This window comes from Ambystoma mexicanum, chromosome 12 (genome assembly GCF_040938575.1).
Source record: "Ambystoma mexicanum isolate Mex_15411 chromosome 12, UKY_AmexF1_1, whole genome shotgun sequence".
Taxonomy (NCBI): Eukaryota; Metazoa; Chordata; class Amphibia; order Caudata; family Ambystomatidae; genus Ambystoma; species Ambystoma mexicanum.
In genome coordinates, this window is record NC_090936.1 from 365,928,823 (window position 1) to 365,947,939 (window position 19,117).

The following is a 19,117-nucleotide window of genomic DNA, read 5'->3' on the forward strand; positions in this document are numbered from 1 at the left end:
GAGGGAGATCTATGATCCCAAGGTCAATTGAAAGAAACCATACCCTTTGAAAAACAATTTAGTTGTATAAGCGCCCAACACATTCTCAATAAAATAAATAAAATACCCCAGAGTGGAGAAATCACTATTTAATTGGTATAGTCAAAGACTGTTGTAAACAGAAAGAAAAAAAACTTGCCTTGGAACTCTAAATTAGTAAGCCAGGCACTAGTCCTACAAAACTCCAAAGCGACATTTGAGTGAGGGTCAAAGACATTTGGGAAGGGGTCAAAAGCCAATCAAAAACCAATTACCGCTTCAGCTACTGAGAAAGAAACCCTTTGGAGACCTGTTCTGGTCAGCTTTATCATAGTCCTTTTATTTTAGCGGTAGGATCAGCACTTAGGTTGGATTAGGCTTTGGGAGAGAGAACTATTAATCTTTTATTACACGCTTACTACCGGGGATAGTCTCCAAGTGTGGGGCCGGGATTCAAGCCTGTTTTGCTGTGTGTATTGTCTTGCTTCCAAGTCAAATGCGTTGCCCCCGAGCTATCCTCCAAGCTATATTAGATTTTTAAGACTTACTGATGAGCACCATTAATTCTTCTTTATTTTTATATAGGGCCAAGATACACTTTAGAGATGGGGGATTGATGGGCCTTGGTTTAAACAAAACATACGTTGGAACCATGACCTCCTGTGTCTGACTTAATACAGTCCTCTCCCACTGCACTCTGTCATTGCGTAAGGAACGGCTGGACTTATTTCTATTAAATCTTGTCTTAAGCCTCACAGTGCTGTCCAGCAGAGAAGTAGGTGATGGTGTGGCAAAGACAAAGGAAGGTTGTGCTGAAAAATGGTAAGAACGGACTGCCTTAAAGCCCCAGGTCAGTCAGGGAGGATGTCATGCAGGGGAACAGTCGTTTCTGCATCTTTTCGAATACAGAAATCATCCTCTCCTTTAAACTACAAATCAGGACTCCGATGAGTTATGGGGGTGCTGTCTCGTGAAGTTGGACAAACCGTGGCAAAGAGGATTCACTACTTGATCTGGATCCATTGGGCTTCTTTTCTCTTATTTAGCTGATAATTCGACCAGTGCCGAAAATGTACATGGGGAGGACAAGAACAGTACTCCCCATCCCTAGCTTCATGGAACGTGGTTAACACCTTAGCAAATTGTGACAGTTGCATAGTGTAGTACATAGGGATCTGTCTCTTGCGACATTCCCAGGTGCCAGAGTGGAAGTGCTGATCAGAAGTGTGATGGGTGTGGTGTGACGGGTCTGAAGAAGGATGCAGATTCTTTGAGGACATTAGTAGGGTGTATTAAATAAAAGTCAGAAAGTCCTAGCTATCCCTATGGCTATGGGGTGTTGCCTACATTAAGAATAAGACAGAAAGTTGTTTGCCTGATATCTGCGCACAAAGACTCAAATCAACTAAAATTAGCCGGCTCCAGTTCACATCGGCGGAGATGCTGATTTCTCACGCATCGGAAGCGTTTAATTTAGTCGAGCCCACGTTATTTATTGATCTGGATGACCAATCATTTATTGTCTAGGCTGACTTACAAGGAAAATAAGCCTCTGATGACGAGCACCTCAGCTTGAAACACGTGTCAGGCTGTTTTATGAATTCCCCAAAGGCTGTTCAAGAATTCTCCAATTAAACTTTATGCTAATTTTAGTTGATTTGTGTCTTTGTGCGCAGATATCAGGCAAACAACCTTCTGTCTCACTTACATACCGTTGGCAACGTTGGCAGGTTGCCCTCAACCCTTGCCTCAATCTGCAGCCCTTGCTCAACATAATTAACTGTCAGGGCGCCTGTATCTCACAATCCTTTTCTGCCGAATTAAAGGTTGTACATTAAGAATAACTAAGGTGATCAGCAGTCTTTTTCTCAATGTCGAAAAAGAATCTGTCCACCGTCCAAACTAATACTATCTGACCCCATAACTATCGTAACAAAATAAAGACCGGAGAGTGACTCCATTCTGCTCTGTGTTTTCAGCACTTGTCTTCTTGGTATATGTTCTCTTCCATGGCAACTATTAGTTCAGATAATTTCTTTCTCACATTACACAATTTGCATTCCACATAAGGCAAGTCTTTGCTTTGTTAAACTTGTTTTGTTGTATAGGCTAGGTGTGCCTTTAACTGTGGACATTCTCTTTTACTCAAGGTATTCTCATTCATCAAGGTTGAACTTGGGCTTCTTTCACTTTCATTCACCTCCCTCTTTGGGGACATTATTCTTTCTTTGTATTGGCAGAGTTCATTTTTAGTAAACTTATATTTTTACTTTCATCCCCTTCAGGGAACGGTCTTATTCTTTCCCCCAAGCTATCCCAGGTCACATTTAACAATGATATTCGACTCTCCTTCAATTAATGTTATTGGTTTTGTGTTTGTTTCATCACCGTTCCAATATAGTAAATCATCTTATTTGTACTGCGACTAGTTATTAGTTCTGTAGTATACTCTGTTATTCTTCCCGTGCCTCCTTGGTTCCCAGTTACCTTCATTCTTCTTAGAAAACTATCTTGAGTCTCTTACGGGAGTCGATTTGACTTCTTCGCTGCACTTGCGAGCCGGCATCCTCCGGCACTTGCCTGAGGTCCTTGCACTTCTCGTTTCCTCTGTATCTCACCAGGGAGCCAAGTCACTTGTAGTGCCTTCCCTCTGATGGTGTCATGGTTGTTGTGCAGGCCAACTACCCACTCGGATACACTCGGGTTCACGCGACCACCATTTCTTCTCCCCTCAATTCAGTGTTCGTTCTCTTGCTTCCAAGCAAGTTTGGAATTCATGGGGTCTGCGTCCCGTGATGGCTCTGCCTCTTCCCAGGCTTACGTCAGCAGGGAACTTCCCCTGTATAGAGATACACTGCTCTCTCTCTTCGTACTCATTCTCGTTCCCCTTTCAATCCAATTGTCTCAATGGATTGGTTCCTTTTCTCTTTCTCTTGAAGAATAGAATCCTTCAGCCTCTTCTTCGGCCCAGTCTTAATAATTGACAAGATTTGGTAGTCCCATGTATGCCATTACGTTTACTGGTAAAGGGAGTTTCTCACAGCTATGTGAGTCCTTGTACCTCAATGAGTCACCACTCCCTGCAAGGTCTCACTTGACTCGACCCCTAGGAAGGGTGTTGCAGAGCGGGCTCACCTCCCTAACCTCACGGGGAGGTGCTCCCCCTTGGGGAGAATGGATGAATTCCCTCAATTTGTCACAGTGGCCTGCACTCATTAAATCCCACACACTTTGGCAGAAATAGGATAGGCATGGTAGTATGTTCCCTGATCGATGCGCAGAAAAAGGAATAGGAGCATGGAAGATTACATATGTATATCAGCTATTTTACATCCAGTGCCAGTGATGTCCCTAAAAATACAACAAATGCAACCATGGCTCCTCTCTGGTGGAGGTTTGATGATTTCTGGATACTGTGTACATCTGGACATATTTCAAAAGATGCAATTTTTTTTTAATTGTGTTTTAGTCATAATTTGACTTTTTACAAACATATCAAATATTAGCAAAAATGATGAGAATTCTGTGGGAGACAGGTATTAATTAGAAATATTATGCTACAGCCTTTTGCATTGTATGCTCTATTCCAGAAGTTCTGATCTTGTTAATGCAACCCCTCTAACATTTTACAAGATGTCAAAACTACACAAAGCAGCGGTTTAACTTCCCAAATTAAAACATGTCAGAAAGGAATGTGGTTGGATAACTTAGGCAATTTGGAGATTTTCATACCAGTTTCTGTATAATCATCTTGAACTCAGTTGCTGCTTTTTCGGGCTCTGGACCTTGCAGCAACAGAAGCACCTCATGGTCCAATGTTTCCTCCAGGGATGACACGTGGTTAGAAAACTGTTTAAAGATGTCATTATTCTAAAAAGCAAACAAAATATTCAAAGAAATTAGTTGAAGAGGCTTTGACTATTAAAGGAAAACCAATACACATGCATATGGTTCCATATCCAAAGAACAACTTGCAATTGAGTCTACCTATTGTGAAACTTAACTGTTTGCACTCTGAAACACTTGTGTATGGGCGCAATACAATTAAAATAGATCAAATATATTGAATTGATATTTAATTTCTATCGCGCTCGTACACAAGTGTTTCAGAGTGCAACAAAGCAAGGGAAGGGAATGGGGGAGAACAAAACAACAATCTTACTAGGCCCAGTAACATTGAGAACGCGCAAGTGCATGGGAGAGGGGGAGAAGTGGAAGTTGCGGAGCAAAGGAGCAAAGGAGCAAGATTAATAATACATAAATAATAAAGGCAACAAACAGTCGTAGTGCAGGCAGCAAGTGGCAAGTACTTGGTTTAAGGCGGCAGACATGGTAGGTCTTGATAAGTGCAGGAAGAAAAGGGGGGGCTGTATGGGTACAGTTACAGACCCCAGTGCAAGGGGTGGTGGCAGGGTGAGCAGGTACCTGGGCCCGAGGACAGAGGGTAGCCAGGTGCATGGTGCCAAGAGAGAACAGTTCAGCAGGGGAGAGGGGGAGGGAAGGCAGAAGCAAAGAGGAAGGGCTTGAGGTGCTTCCGGAACCGGAGATGGTTCTCCTCAAGTTTTAGAGTTGCAGGGAGGCTGTTCCAGAGGGAGGCCCCAGCCCCCAGCTCGTTTCTTTGAAAAACAACTGACCCTGAGGCAGAGTTAAAGGTAGAGGAGCAGAGAGCTCGAGAGGAGAGGTATTTGCGGAGGGATAGCTTAAGGTATTTTGGACCCAGGCCGCAGAAAGCCTTGTGGACAATGCAGAGGGGGTTTTGGATTTAATCCTTGCATCCACTGGGAGCCAATGGAGAGTTTCCAGAGCTGGAGAGATATGATCCCAGGGATTGAGGCCAAGGACAAGTCTTGCAGTCCGGTTCTGGATTAGTTGCAGAGGGCGGAGAGTAGAGACAGGCTGATTTAGAAAGAGGATGTTACAATAGGTCAACCTAGAGAGAAGCAGAGTTTGGGAGACAGCGAGCTTCTGGGGGAGGGCGAGGAAAGGCAGAGTAGCTCCGAGGAGGTGCAATAGGAAGTTTGACTTTTTAGAGACATCAGAGATGTGGGCAGAGAAGGAAAGTGTGGAGTCAAAGATGAACACAAGGTTCTTAGCCTCACAGGTAGGAGAAGAGCCAAGGGAGGCCGGCCAGAGAATGAGGGGAAAGGATGGTGAGGGTGTGCCGATGAGGAGGATCTCAGTATTGCTGGCATTTAGACAAAGATCATTGGCAGCACACCAATCTTGAATGGCAGTTAGGCAATCAGAGATGAGAGAAGGTGAGCAGGTGGCCGAGGGCAGCCTGAAAATGAGTTGAGCGTCATCAGCGTAGCACTGGAAATTTGAGCAGAAAATGGCAATGCAGTGGCAGAGTGTTGCCAGGTATTGGTTGAAAAGCCAGGGCGAGAGGTTAGACCCCTGGGGAACAACACAGGTGGAGAGGGAGATAGATGATAGGACATACCTGAGTTGGATCTGGGAGGGTCGAACAGAGAGGAAAGACTTCAGCCAGGCCAGAGCCTGGTCATGGATACCCAGGTTATCACAAAGATGTTTGAGCAGGATGGTATGGTTGACCGGGTCAAAGGTAGAAGAGAGATAGAGTAGGATGAGGAAAAAGGGAATGTTAGAGTCAAGGTTGAAGAGCAGATCTTCACGGATGTTCAGGAAAGCAGTTTGTGCTTCTGGCAGCTCTGAAGCCAGACTGGTGGTCATGGAGACAGCCAACAGAATTGAAATTAAGGTTAAGCTGAGAGATGGCCAGCTTTTCCAGGTGTTTGCCCAGAAAGGGAGTAATGGAAATTGGGCCATAGTTAGCTGGACAAGAAGGATCAGCTGTGGGTTTGAGAAGAGTATGCACAAGGGAGTGCTTCAGAGGGGAGGGGAAGGATCCTGAGGCAAAGTAGTGATTGCAGAAATCGGCAAGGGCCGGAGCGAGGGTGTTAATGTGGTCCTTGATGGTTTTAGAGGAACAGGGATGAATGGACCTGTTTTGACAAGGCTTTCATAAATCAGACTTGTCTAGTGTCCTCATCAGGGGAGAAAAGATGAAAGGACGAGAAGGAGGGTGGGGGTGGCTGAAGGAGGGTCAGCAAGCACTGACAGAGATGGGAGAGGAGAGGCATGGGAGGAGAGGGTGGACAGGATTTCCCAGGTTTTTGAGATAAAGTGAGAGGCAAGGGCATTGCAAAGAGCCTGGGAGGCAACAGGAGGGGTAGAGACTGCAGCAGGGTTGGCCACCTCCTTGCACATGTAGACCCTCCAATGGTTGAATAGGTTGACTATCTTTTTCCTTAATGCCCTAAAAGCCAACTTCTGAATCTATATCCCCTTTACCTTCCCATCAGTCGCACTTTTCCTACTTACGTCTTTCCTTACAGGCTTAATACTTTCCCACCAGTAACCATACGTTGCCCAACATTTGCTCCTTCACAAAGAGTCGGGGAGCCCCTCTACTGAGAACATACATAGTTCAAATAACCTGTACTCTGGAATTTCTTCCACTCAGCAGGGCCCACAACAATGTTTTATCTCACTGACCCTTCACAGAAGAGACATAACCATTTGCATATCATTCTGGCCCCACCCAAAAGGGCAGTTCAGCACCGAAAAGCAATTCTCCTCTGAACAAGAGTACCATCAGCAACCCCAGACACGTTTTTCGGCCTTGTTGGACATCCTCAGCAAGGTGAATCTGAGCCTCTCTAAGGCACATTGAGCAGGGGCTCCACATCTGGATTACCCTGGGTTACTTATGATGAAACCCCAAGTTTTACAAATTCAACAAGTGTGGGAGCATTTGCGCCTTATTGTATGTTGGTATATCGACCTAGGGCTTGGATGACCGATAGTCTCACAACAGACCCTTTCCCCATCAGTCAACATTTGGACTGAATAACTATTCTAGGTGTCGTCAGGGATGTGCAGAAGACTTCTTTTGGGCATATGAGTGTTTTGCAGTTCTCAAATGCTGAGTAACATAACGCATTTAGGCTTTTCTTGTGGAATAATTGCCATCTGCTTCCAAGCAGGGACAACTCAGTAACTACATTGTATTTGATTTGTTGAGTGTAAAGGTGTCACGCCCAGAAACATATAAAAAAGCAATTAACAGACAATGTGGTTGTCCTGAATCAGGAGCCGTAGTAGTGGGATAACATTGATCAGGTGACTTGTGGATGATCGAGAACTGATAGAAAAGTTACTGGGGCCAAACAGACATTAGTAAGAGCTGGTTATTTAGAGGGGTAAAATGTATAGTAGAAAGGTGTTTAAGAGAGGTAAACATATTTGAATTGGGCGACAGTGGAATGATATGATATGGTATTTATAACGCACCTATAAACAGGTGTTTCAAGGCGCGACGAGGAAAGGGAGGGGGCACATAGGGAAGACAGACAGCGATATACTAGGCCAGGTGTCATTCAGATCGCGCAAGTGTAAGGGAGTGGGAAAAGAAAAGTGCGGGGTGGGCGGGGAAAGTGCAGTACATGGGTTAATAAACAAGATAAATAAAACAGCGGCCAGCATCTACCACCAACTCGTTGCTTGGAGAAGCGACTGACCAGAAGGGAGTTGGAGGCGGATGAGCGAAGAGCTCGAGAAGGAAGATATTTAGGAAGAGAGAGTTGAAGGTATTGAGGCCCCAGGCCCCAGAAGGCCTTGTGGACGATGCAGAGTGCTAAGCTCGGGAGGATAGCTCAGGGTCAACGTGCTCACCTTAGAAGCAAGACGTCAGGGAGCACCACAGGTTCGATCCTCGGGTCCGCGCTTAGAAACCTCTGGGTATTAAGCGTGTTATAAATAACATGTCATAGGTTTATTTGCAATGAGACAAACATAGCAACGTTTACCACAACATTGTCTCAATAAGCAGAATCACTGACAAAGTAAGCACACTGGGCTGAACTCAGCAGGATTTAATTTTAGCAGAGGAGAGATGCCAGGAGAAGGCAAAAAATAAAAGGAGGAAACAATTGAGGTAGATACAGTAATAGACTGTTACAGAGTACGCATAGTGGAGGAAATAGAATATATACCCTACCCTTGCTCATTTAACTGTAATGTATATAGCCCATGTCATTTAACCCCTCTCTCCAGAAATGTACAGGGACCCTGTAGGAACATGTTAGATTTACTACAAACACCAATACGCATACTGCTATATATTACATTAGTTTTCATCTCAAATAGGAAGAAAGAATTTCACTGAATGAGCTAGCAAGGTTTCAGACCCTTGTAAAAAATGTCTGCATAAGTAGCAATGGGCATACTGTCCTTCACCAACATGAAGGTTTTTAAAAAGGCGAGCACATTTCAAAATTGTAGAGGGGTCAGATTCAATGTATCTATTGAAAATGCACTTCCCCGATTTCTTTTTTATTTAAAGGAAAAGTTTACATTTAAATTCACAAAATTGTAAACCATAAAATATACACTGTCCCTTCTCAAAGCGCAACAGATGGGAGTTATACTTGTTTGGGAGCGAGCTATAATTTTTTTGTAGGAGAAAAGAGAAAAACGCAAAATCCATTTGCTAAGCACAGTAATTTGATTAGCATTTCTTCAGACAAAGTTGAACATATCTCTGGAAAAAAAGAACCTGCAAAATCTGGTTACCCGATTTTTATTACAAATTAAAGGTAATCCATTTGGAGAGCAGACAACTCGCTCCTTCGCTAAATCCCAGCTACCAAAATAGTAAGGATTCACATTCATTAAGGGGGCGAGCAATGGGCAGCTTAGTCATAATTTAAAGAATGAAACCAATACCCTCTTGATGCCCTCCAGTCATCAATGTGATGATATCTTAGATTTTATGTAAAGGTTGTACTGAAGATGTTAACTGTACTCTGTATCAAGCATATGACAAAATGGGCTCCGGTTCATTATCAGATGTAGCTGGTAGTGATATCACCAGGTGCTCACAGCCAGAAAGATCTCTTGTGAACGCATCTCAAGGCCAATTAACCCAGGCCGTTTAAAAGGAACCCTTCCTAGAATCTGCCCTATTACAGAAAGAAAATCTGTAGCGGATCGAGAACCTTCAACTACAGATCTAAGGTGTGGAAGTCTGTGGGAAAACGATAATCACCTCACAGAATGACCTTGCTATGAAACAGAGTTGACCAAACATATGCCGGTCATGGATGAAATTGCTTGAACACTTCTTTATTAGGGTATCTTAAAAGAAAAAACGGCTCGTAGATTAAAAAATGTGAACAAAATCCTTAATCTGAGTCAAGATGGCCATTCACAACTAACCTACATGATAATGTTGAAGACCTAGACAGTGTAGAGTATTATGCATATAGCCAAACTGACCTACATAGTAACACAGAAAATACATATAATCAAACCCACATGCATAACACAACTGATACTAGAAAATATTATGCAGGTAGTTTAACAGACAGCACTGTGATGAGGAAGATGGCCAGGATTACAAAGATCACTCGTGAGTAACTGAACAAGTGGCCTAATGTTCCAAGACCAGAGATCGGCTTGAAGGAGGATATCGATCAAACGCGTTAGTTGCACAGCGGTTCAAGCTGCAGTTTATTTACTTTATTGGTTTTTTAATAACGTGCTTAATACCAGAGCTCAGTTTCTAAGCGCGGATCCGGTATTCAAACCTCTGTTGCTCTGCGTGGTCTTTCTTCCAAGACCAGCACGTTGCCCCTGTGCCATCCTCTCTTCACGTTCAAGCTCAGTCTCAAACAAAAGCGTGAGACGCGAGAACAGGAGAGCCGTCACCCAAAAGGACCAGCAGGAAGCTGAACCGGATGAGAGATAAAGCACAGAAGAAACAAAAACGCGCCACCGGGGAGAAGCCTTAATCTGCAGTGAGGCTGCAGACCCCGCTGGATCGCTGCTGGATCCTCCTGGAAGGAGAGAGCTGCCCAGTGACCGCAGAGATCGCCATGAAGAAGGCCAGCAGGGACACTATGGAGCTGTTGGCGGTCCGGGTAAGCACAGGGAAGAGCTAAGGAGCTGGGGAAGGAGTGTCTGGGACCCTACAACGAACCAACAAACTTATGTTTGGCAGGAGAGTAAACCAAACTAATACAATGCACCTGTGCGAGTCTGGGACCCGCACCCAAAACCACAAAGTATGGGACACTAATAATTGATAGGGTCCGGGACCCTAAAGCAAGTAAGGGACATTCACATACTCCAAGGTCTGGGACCCTGAAACAATTGAGGAAGAATTGCAGACTTGGAGGGAAGTGAACCAAGTAATGAAACATTGAGAGTCTGGGACTCTCACTCACATGTGAAACCAAGGTCTTAGGCCAGGAGGGTCAGTGACCAACCGATTACACTAAAGATGACCATGTGTTTTAAAAGGAAGCCAACATGCCACATGACATCTTGCAAGCCTGGGACTTGCACCTATGTAAGAGACTGAAAATAAGACCAAGAATGACGGAAACTACACAAATCTTAAGCCTGGTAACAGAACATGCCAAGTTTCTAGGGAACAGGAACTGTTCAGTTGAGAAACAGTTCCGCCTAAGTTGCATCTGTTGTGAAGTGCTTCTAGGTGGTGTGTTTAATGTGTGTTTTGCCATTGGAAAGGAAGGAGATATGTTTTAAGTGCTTGTACCTGTTTGTGAGAGCTGGTGATGTCATGTGGAATGTTTGGTGTTGAATGATGTGTGAGGATTCTAGACAAGGTCAGTTAAGCCTGGGTGATGGGACCCAGTGGTTCTGTTCAAGTCATCTTAATGTAACTTGTAATAAAGATGTCTGAAGAAACTTAAGAAGACTACAGAAGGTGCATTTTTAACACTGGCAACGAGGATTACTAAGAACCCTTGTGAGCAGAAGAAGGCTGCTGAGGGGGGGAGCAGCAACAGAACAAGGACAGGAACCACTGCCCCCCAGACATCAAGGAAGTCTCATCACCCAGAGGTGCAGTGTGCAGTGTATTGAGAGATAGAGAAACCCCAGGTCCCAGACCGGGCCCAGCGCACGGTTGTGAAAAAGGGGCAGCACAGCGCCCAAGTGGTCTAGAAGTGAGGAAGCTCAGCGCTAGACCAAGGCACAAGTAAAGAATACGCGGCAGCCCAGCGCAGCAGTGAAGGGGTCAAGAAATATAGTGAAGCCCCAAAAGTATTGTGAAGGCACACGTGCGAAGAGAGCCCCAAGAGGGAAGAGCCCCATAAGAAGTATTTGAAAAAATATTAAGTTGAAGATAAACTAAGCAAAGGGGGGAAAGCCTAACTTGCCCCGCATTCTTTGAAGCAGCTGGGGCGGGGTCCCGAGGTGAACGAAGCCCCACTTTGAAGATATGCCCTGTGAGCTTTGAGTGGAGAAGGGACTGCAGGGATATTATAATTGATCTTGAGGTAGAAAAGGGGAGATCAATTAAGAACTATGTAAAGGGCCAGTAACGTTACGTTCAAAAGAAAGCCCCATTCTGAAAATGAGATGCATTTAAAATGACTGTTTTCGGCGCAGTATACTGGCACAGCGGTGTGCAAGCAAAGCCCCACCTGGGTGACGGTTGATGGGAGATGTGATCTGCTCTGAGAAGGGCCAGAGAATGGTGACGTCATTGTCAGCAGCTGGGGGATGGCAACCGAGTGGAACCCCATGATGTCACAGAATGAACTGCTGCAGCTTGAGTAGAGGACGTGGCTTTGTTCGGAAGTGCTGTTTTCAAGTCGGAGTGTCACTGAAGAAAAGAAACTGTCCCTGCAGCTCAAGTAAATGGGTTGTGCAGAGGGTTTAGGCACCCATGAAAACGTTCAGAGGCGTTATGACGTTCACGTTGTAATGGAAGAAAGTTCATGCCCACAGTGCGGTGACAAATGAAATGAAGGGAGAGATGACTCTGGGACTGACGAGGGACAGATCATTACCGGTATGGTGCAAATGAGTGAAATACAAAACCTGTATTTTCCAAGTCAGGTGAGACTTTCAGAAGGAAGTCAGATGAGACTTGGTGAAGTAGTGTTCGAGAGGTAAAGTGTATTATGGTGAAGAGGTAACGGGAAAGGTGATCTTCAGAAATCACATAGAAGATATGACGAGTGGCGGCAGGAAATATGTATCCTTTGAAGGCTGCAGTATATGTTATGGAGACCATGAGAGAGGCAATTCGAGCCTATACATTATAAGTAGTTTAATGCATACTAGCGGGCACAGCGATGACAGACTGAGCATGAAGTGTTTGTATGTTCTCGTAGTTTGTGCGTGAATGAAATTAAAAATGTTTAATAAGATGAAGCATACTATATTGAGGTATTTGAGAAAAAGATGGACTTTCGTGGACAATCTAAATTGAGGATGATATGAGTGAGTTTGGGTATATGTCTCCAAGAGAGAGTAAGCAAGTATAATGCTTTGAGGAATTTCAGCGCTAAAATGCTATTGGCAACATGGACTTTTAGCTCAGTCAATTTAAAGTAGCTATGCTATATTGTGCATGTTACCTCCTAGGATATATAGGACAACACATGAAGTGTTTGTTAAAGATGTTGAAGGTTGTTTTGATGAGCAGATGTGTTACTGCGCTAGCAGAAGCAGGTTAAGAGTGAGGGGATAGCATCCTCTCAGTGTGACTATTGTTGAAGCAAAAAGTGAGGATGGCTTTTCAAAATAGTGGAAGGTAGCTCCTTCCAGTGTTTGTGGGTGAGCGCCACAATGATGTAGGGAGGTAGCGCCTCCGAGTGCTTGTGGATGAGTGCCACAATGGAGTAGGGATAGCATCCAGTTATGGAGTAGGGGTAGTGTCCCGATGAGGTAAAGTGTTGGGATAACATCCCAAGAAATGATTTTCTTTAAGTGATGCATCACTCAATAAAAAGATGCCCTCTATGTTTGTTTTCTGGCATGGAGGTCTAAATGAATCTCTCCTCCCGGTCAGATTGGTGCACCCAGTGTGCGACCTATTTTTCAGGTGTGAATGATTGCTGTGTGGATAAAGTGTGGGTGTATTTGTGTTGTGGGTTTAAGGAAGGCGATGTGTGTAATGAAGTGTGGGTGCAGTGACGTTCTTGTAGGTGGTGCATATGTGCCTCATTGGAAAGGAAGGAGATGTGTTGTCAAGTGCTTGTAGGTGGTGTGTTTAATATGTGTGTTTTGCCATTGGAAAGGAAGGAGATATGTTGTAAGTGCTTGTCCCTGTTTATGAGAGGTGATGTCATGTGGAATGTTTGGTGTTGAATGATGTGTGAGGATTCTAGACAAGGTCAGTTAAGCCTGGGTGATGGGACCCAGTGGTTCTGTTCAAGTCATCTTAATGTAACTTGTAATAAAGATGTCTGAAGAAACTTAAGAAGACTACAGAAGGTGCATTTCTAACAGTATCATCCAAAGATGCATAGGGGAAAGAACTGTAACCCTAGCATTAGGAAGCTTTGCTTGTGGAGCAAAGCATATCACGCTAATAAGAACTAGGAACTGTGAAAACAAACCGTTCCTTGCCAAATATTCAGACACTCACAATAAGAAAGAAGCTAGGGGAAAGGAGTACATCCCTAAGATTGGAACTTTACCTTTTTGAACATTAATTTTGCGACACCTTTTTCTGCCAGGAAAACTGAACTGTTCAGTTGTTTGAAAACACGAAGAACACAATCTAATATGAATGTGCTGCGTTGATCTTTTAAAGGAATTATTAGTGTTAGAAACATAATAAGTTTATGGGACACAACAGTGACTCTTTATTTTCGGACTTCCTGACAATCTCAGTTTCATTTGAGGTAGGGAAACCCCTCTTAGCTTTGGGGATAGATCCAACCCATTTATTATCAATGAAAGTCTATATCCAAAATTCTCCTAGCGTTCATTCCGAGTCTTATTTCTGCACCATTACATGGGCCAAACCAAGAAGAAGAGAACCCCAAGTATGGGACCCAGACCAAGCGAGGGATACACGTTATCTTCCGTGTGGCAGTACTTGACAAGGAAGTGGGCCATCCAAACACTCGGAGATGGGTATTCTGGGTGTAAAACCTAGTAAAGAGAAGACCTGGTGGAGGGAGCCATTGCCCCTGGTTGTAACAGACCGTTTCATGATTACCAGGAGAATTGAGCCATTCTCCTGGTAACGTGGACTGGGAGGAAGGAGGTTCAACAGGCCCGGGGAAGGGAGTCATTCTGCAGGGCGAATTTGAGAACGAGACTGAACACCAGGAGAAGGGAGGCATTCTTCTGGCTCAACAAGCCAACATTTTGTGGAACTCTGACCATAATCCAGGAGAAGGGCAGTATTCTACTGGGACAATAGTACTGCTTTATTCTTTAGTTTAAAGGGACAGAAGTAAGGTTTTCTTGACACAGGACGGTGGACACTTTAACAGACATCCTGAAAGTCACCTTAGATCTTTAGTTGAGGCAGGGAAACCCCTCTTGGGAATAGGGAAAGATAGGCTTTCACTTGCTTTGTTTAATAAAAGTCGTTCGCCCCAAACATGCCACCTTTGTGTCAAGAGCCCTTCTTCTGCACCCTTACACAAGAGAACGACCCACTTAAGACTGAGGTCCTTATGAATTGTAGAGCTTAATTCAAATATGTGACAAAAGCCAAAGCAGACAGCATTTGTACAAGTCAAATATATGACAAAATCTGTTTGGCGCGAGTATCGTTGGTGTGCAAGTATAGCGTGATTATGTCATCACACCATCCTATTCGCACTGACTTCGAAATGCTTAATTCGCATTCTAGTGCTAAAGAATTGCCAAAAGTGCCATGTTGGTAAGGAGAATATCCAATGTCCATATACATCAGCGTTTGCCTCCAAGATCTGAAAACGCATCTGCCCTATTTGATGCCTTGTCTCATGAAAATGTTGAGCAACAGATGAATTAAGACTGGTGTTCCTAATATTAGACATATGCTTGGTCTATGTTTATTATGCCTTTTGTGTTTGACAAATATAGTACAAGCCACATAGATAACGTATTGAAAAAGCATTATTTGCAGTGTCACAGGAAGCAAAAGTTCTCAAATGGATTTTTTCTCCTGTCCTGGATGATAAACTGTTTCCTTTTACAGTATTGCAGCAAAGTACTTGTACTTACTGTAAAACTGCTGTAAAAGAAAATCATCCCAGTTGATCAACTTGACGCAGGTGTACCAGGAGGAATGAACAAGGTTTTATTTCCCTGGTTTTAGTAAACAAACTTGTATGAGCAATATATATAATAGGGCGGCAGTCACCGCTCTATCGTTAAGGTGATTTGGACTCCCATAGGAAACCTGAAAAAAATCAATTGCTAATAACTTGACTTGTGTGCCTAATTTGCCCTCCCCAAAGCCCACCGCCCCCCCAACTGCAAAGTTTGGTAAAGATTTGTTAAAAAATTAATAGGCTATTTAGAAGAAAAATAAAGGTGCAGCCTACTTCCCATTAATTTCCCACTAGACAAAAAAGGTTAATGTCTGCTGGACCGCACAGTCCAAATTGCTGGACGGAATTGGACTAGTACCGAAACATGTTGGGCACGAAGCATTGACTTGATGCCTTTTTGCGCTTTGGGGTTATTCCGTCCAGCAGTTTTTGAAATATTTGATGAAGGGGGACCCCTTCTCCAAAATAGATATCTATATCGCTGGTAGATTGCCATAAAACCAGGTGTTTATAAATGAAACAGCCACCATCTTTTATTTTTATTTTTTTTTCTACATGACAAGCCGTGGCTATAGCCGAGGATATAGGAAAATTAAACTCCGGAAAAAAGCCCAGCCAATAAGCTAACCAGTTCGCAAGTCTGTCATATGTTCTTCACAATTTCAGTTGTCAGCATAGGTTGTACCAGTATTGTGACTGTCCAATCATTTGTGTTCTGAAATTGTATTTGGTATTAACTTAATTGCGCGAACTGCATTAATTAGTTGATTTTTACAAGTGTGAGCTTAATTTATTCTAACACTACAGTTCCACAAGTTCCTTTTTTATGGTACCTTTAATTTCTCCAAGGTTACACACTGTCTTTCTTTTTTATATCAGTCTTTTCATACTCTTGTATATCACTGTTTTTCCTTTTTCTCATATGCGTTATTCTTTACTCTCAAATATCACAATTTTTTCTTTTTCTCTACTAGTTTCTCCACAGTTCTATAGTGGATCATCAGGAGAGAATCCGGTTATAATATGAAATGCTAGATCTAATTCCATTATTGATGTAATCCGTTATGCACACTATAATTAGTGTTGTCACCAGTGATGTGATTTGTAATCACTGTGGTCAAAGGCTATCCAACAGGGGGCGCAAAGTTAAGGTGGCTTTATCTGAATTTCAGGGGATTCGCTGCGTTAATTTCTCACCTTAACATCCATGCAACTAAAGTGTTTTCCTTGAATTTGAAGGGTTTTGTTATTCCATATATTTTTAGAATGCTTCTAGACCACTAGCATGGTCTTCGGTCATGGTCAGTGGGCACATTCTTGCCATGCCCACTGTCCATTTTAAAACGCTACTACACCACTAGCCATGGCCGGTGGGCATGGTCACTCTATATTTCATAACACTTGCAACCCATCGCTCAAAGACGTTCATCAATCATACTGATTTTGTCATGTTTGGACAGTGGTATTATGTATCAAATATTGCAGGCTTTGAGAACTCACAATGCTTTTAGGCAATGCACAGAGATAAGATTATTTCCCATGGACCAAACACTTTGGTTAAGCACCGTGCTCAAAGCCACTTGTTTTATGGCCGGTCTCCTGGTGACTGTTGTGATATATCGCACAACCCCAACTAACCACATTTAAGCAGCATGGAAATGGGAAAAAATGACAGGCTGCAAGAATAACATATGGTCAGGTACTTTCTGCACCCATAGTGAAAATCACAAGCTGGCACCCATAAATATAGGCACAGTAAGTGACCATATATTTTAAAGTGAAATATACAAATTTAGTTGAACTGACCTTCTCCTTAGAAGAAATTGCGCAAGACTAACTAGAATTGGACTTAAAAAAAAAAAGTAATGAACAGAAAAATAACGAGAGGAAATCTTCCAATAAATATGCTGGCAAAGTATAAAAGGTTCTCACCTTTTAAACCCAGTAATCTGTAGTGAAATATTCCATGGAAAACTAAATCCCAATATGAAAACAAGTGTTTGTGGTCAACTGTCTGCACTGGCAACAAGAAATTCTGAGTAAAATCCTGGTATCCAAATACTTAAGCAAGCTTACCAACCTAAAAAAAAAACAAGGGGTTGCGTCAGCCCTCTGAAACAAAGTTACGCTGTACACCCACATGTGTCCTTTACTGGTGTCCTGAAAAGCAGACAATCAGGGGACAATAACTGCACCTCTGTTCAGGATTTCAAACTTTCTTGCCACATCATGGGCAAATAGCCTCGACTATAGCTGTGAATATCGGAAAAAAGGCCAAAATAAAATGCTTTCATGCCCCACACCAAGTGTCACCCTCATCTGTGCCAGCTCCCCCTAATACCCAGATGGCCTTCTCACCTCCCCTGACCTCTCCTTTCCCCCCCAAAACACACACCGTTTCTGTGACACAGTTTGCTTTGAGATGTCAGCTATTCGAGGATACAGAAAGCTTTGTGTTGCAAGCTCAGTCCCTAGACCCCCTCCAAGTCCCAAATGTCACAGGGTGCCATCTAGCGACCCCCACATCTAGCCTGGTGGCATTTGCATGTTTTTCTACCTGCAAATAGCTTTTTCCCCCCTGTGTTTCATTTTCCCATATCCTCGGCTATAGCCGTGGTCATCTCTCGCATCTTCAGAAAAACAAGATAGCGGCTGTTTCATTTCTAAAAACACCCAGGTTTGGGTAAATCCTGGAGATATAGCCATCTATTTTTGAGAAGTGGGTGCCCCCTTCTTCGTCAAATATTTAAAAAACTACTGCACAGAATAACCCCAAACCACGCATGGATCGCGAGTCAACACTTTGTGCTAAAGTTGTTTCAGACATGGTTTAAATTCATCCAACAGTCTAGGCTGTGCACTTTGGAAAAAATTGACCTTATTTGTCTATGGGAAAATTAATAGGAAGTAGGCTACACTTTGAGAAAAAAAGATGTTTTGTCTTCACTTTTTTTTTCAACTTAGTTTTTATTGGCATTTTCATAAGCTAAACAGATCACAAGTAACAAATACCCCAACCCCCCCTCTCTCTCCCCTCCCCGACCCAAGGTTCGAGAGTAGTCCAGTGATACAGCGCTTCTCCAAAAATGCCCCCCTCCCCCCTACCAAGTCCCTATCAGTTGAATTGTACGGACTTCAGCTGCCCCTTCATGCATCTGCCTCATCGGGGGGAGTCTATTATGCTCAAGAGACACATGCTCCGCGGGCACCACCGCTGCCTTATGCCATCCACCAGGTATGAGAGTAGAGAGTCCCAGTCCGACCTGAACCTCAGGTAATCTCCCTGTATTGAATAAGTAAGCCACTCCAGCGCCAGCAATGACCAAATCTTTCCCACCCACTCATGATCCTGCGGTGGATCCTTCGCTTTCCATCTGCGAGCTAGGACCATAGTAGCAGCCATCATCATTATTGTGTAAAGCTTGCGGTACACGCCTTAGACTTAATTGATGGTAGGGTGCCCCCCCAACAAGCCCAGTATCGCCAGACCTTTTCTCTCTCCATAATTAAATCCCAAGACTTGTTTAAGAGCGTCCCAAATCCCCGCCCAATAGTTTTGGGCACTCCCACCAAATGTGCTCCCAAGTACCCACTGCACTGCATTCTTTCCAGCAAAGAGGGGATACATTTTGTGAAGTTTGGAGGTGGTCATGTGCCACTGGGCGAGCAGCTTCATCCACATCTCCCTTATTTGAAGGGATCTTACTAGCTTTGGCATTTGCTTCCATAACCAACCCCAGTCATCTTCAATAGCGGACATGGTAGCTATCTCCCAGTTCTTCATATAGGCTCGCAGTGGAGGGTCCTCTCCTGCTTTCATATGCTTATATATGGCTGTGATAAGATCATTGTCCCCCGTTTCCCTGCTGAGATATCTTTCAAAGGGGGTTTGTTGTCGAGTTGCGACTTGCTTTACGGTGGGATGGGTGAGCCAATGTCTAAGCTGGCAGTAGCAATATCTTTCCTTTTCATCCAGCGCGAAGTCAGTCTTACACTGTTTGAACTGCTTTACTTGACCCCCCCTAGAACATGTT

At 43.6% G+C, this 19,117-nt stretch overlaps 1 protein-coding gene across 3 annotated transcripts in view; it reads right to left on the reverse strand.

Moving 5' to 3' along the window:
- Positions 1-19,117, reverse strand: part of IRAG2 (inositol 1,4,5-triphosphate receptor associated 2) — a 2,448,326-nt gene that overhangs the window by 1,472,779 nt on the left and 956,430 nt on the right. For all 3 annotated transcript variants that reach the window (XM_069628487.1, XM_069628486.1, XM_069628485.1), the window contains exon 15: positions 3,751-3,888. In XM_069628487.1, the coding sequence (XP_069484588.1) occupies positions 3,751-3,888 (138 nt within the window). The remainder of the gene's footprint in view (positions 1-3,750; positions 3,889-19,117) is intronic.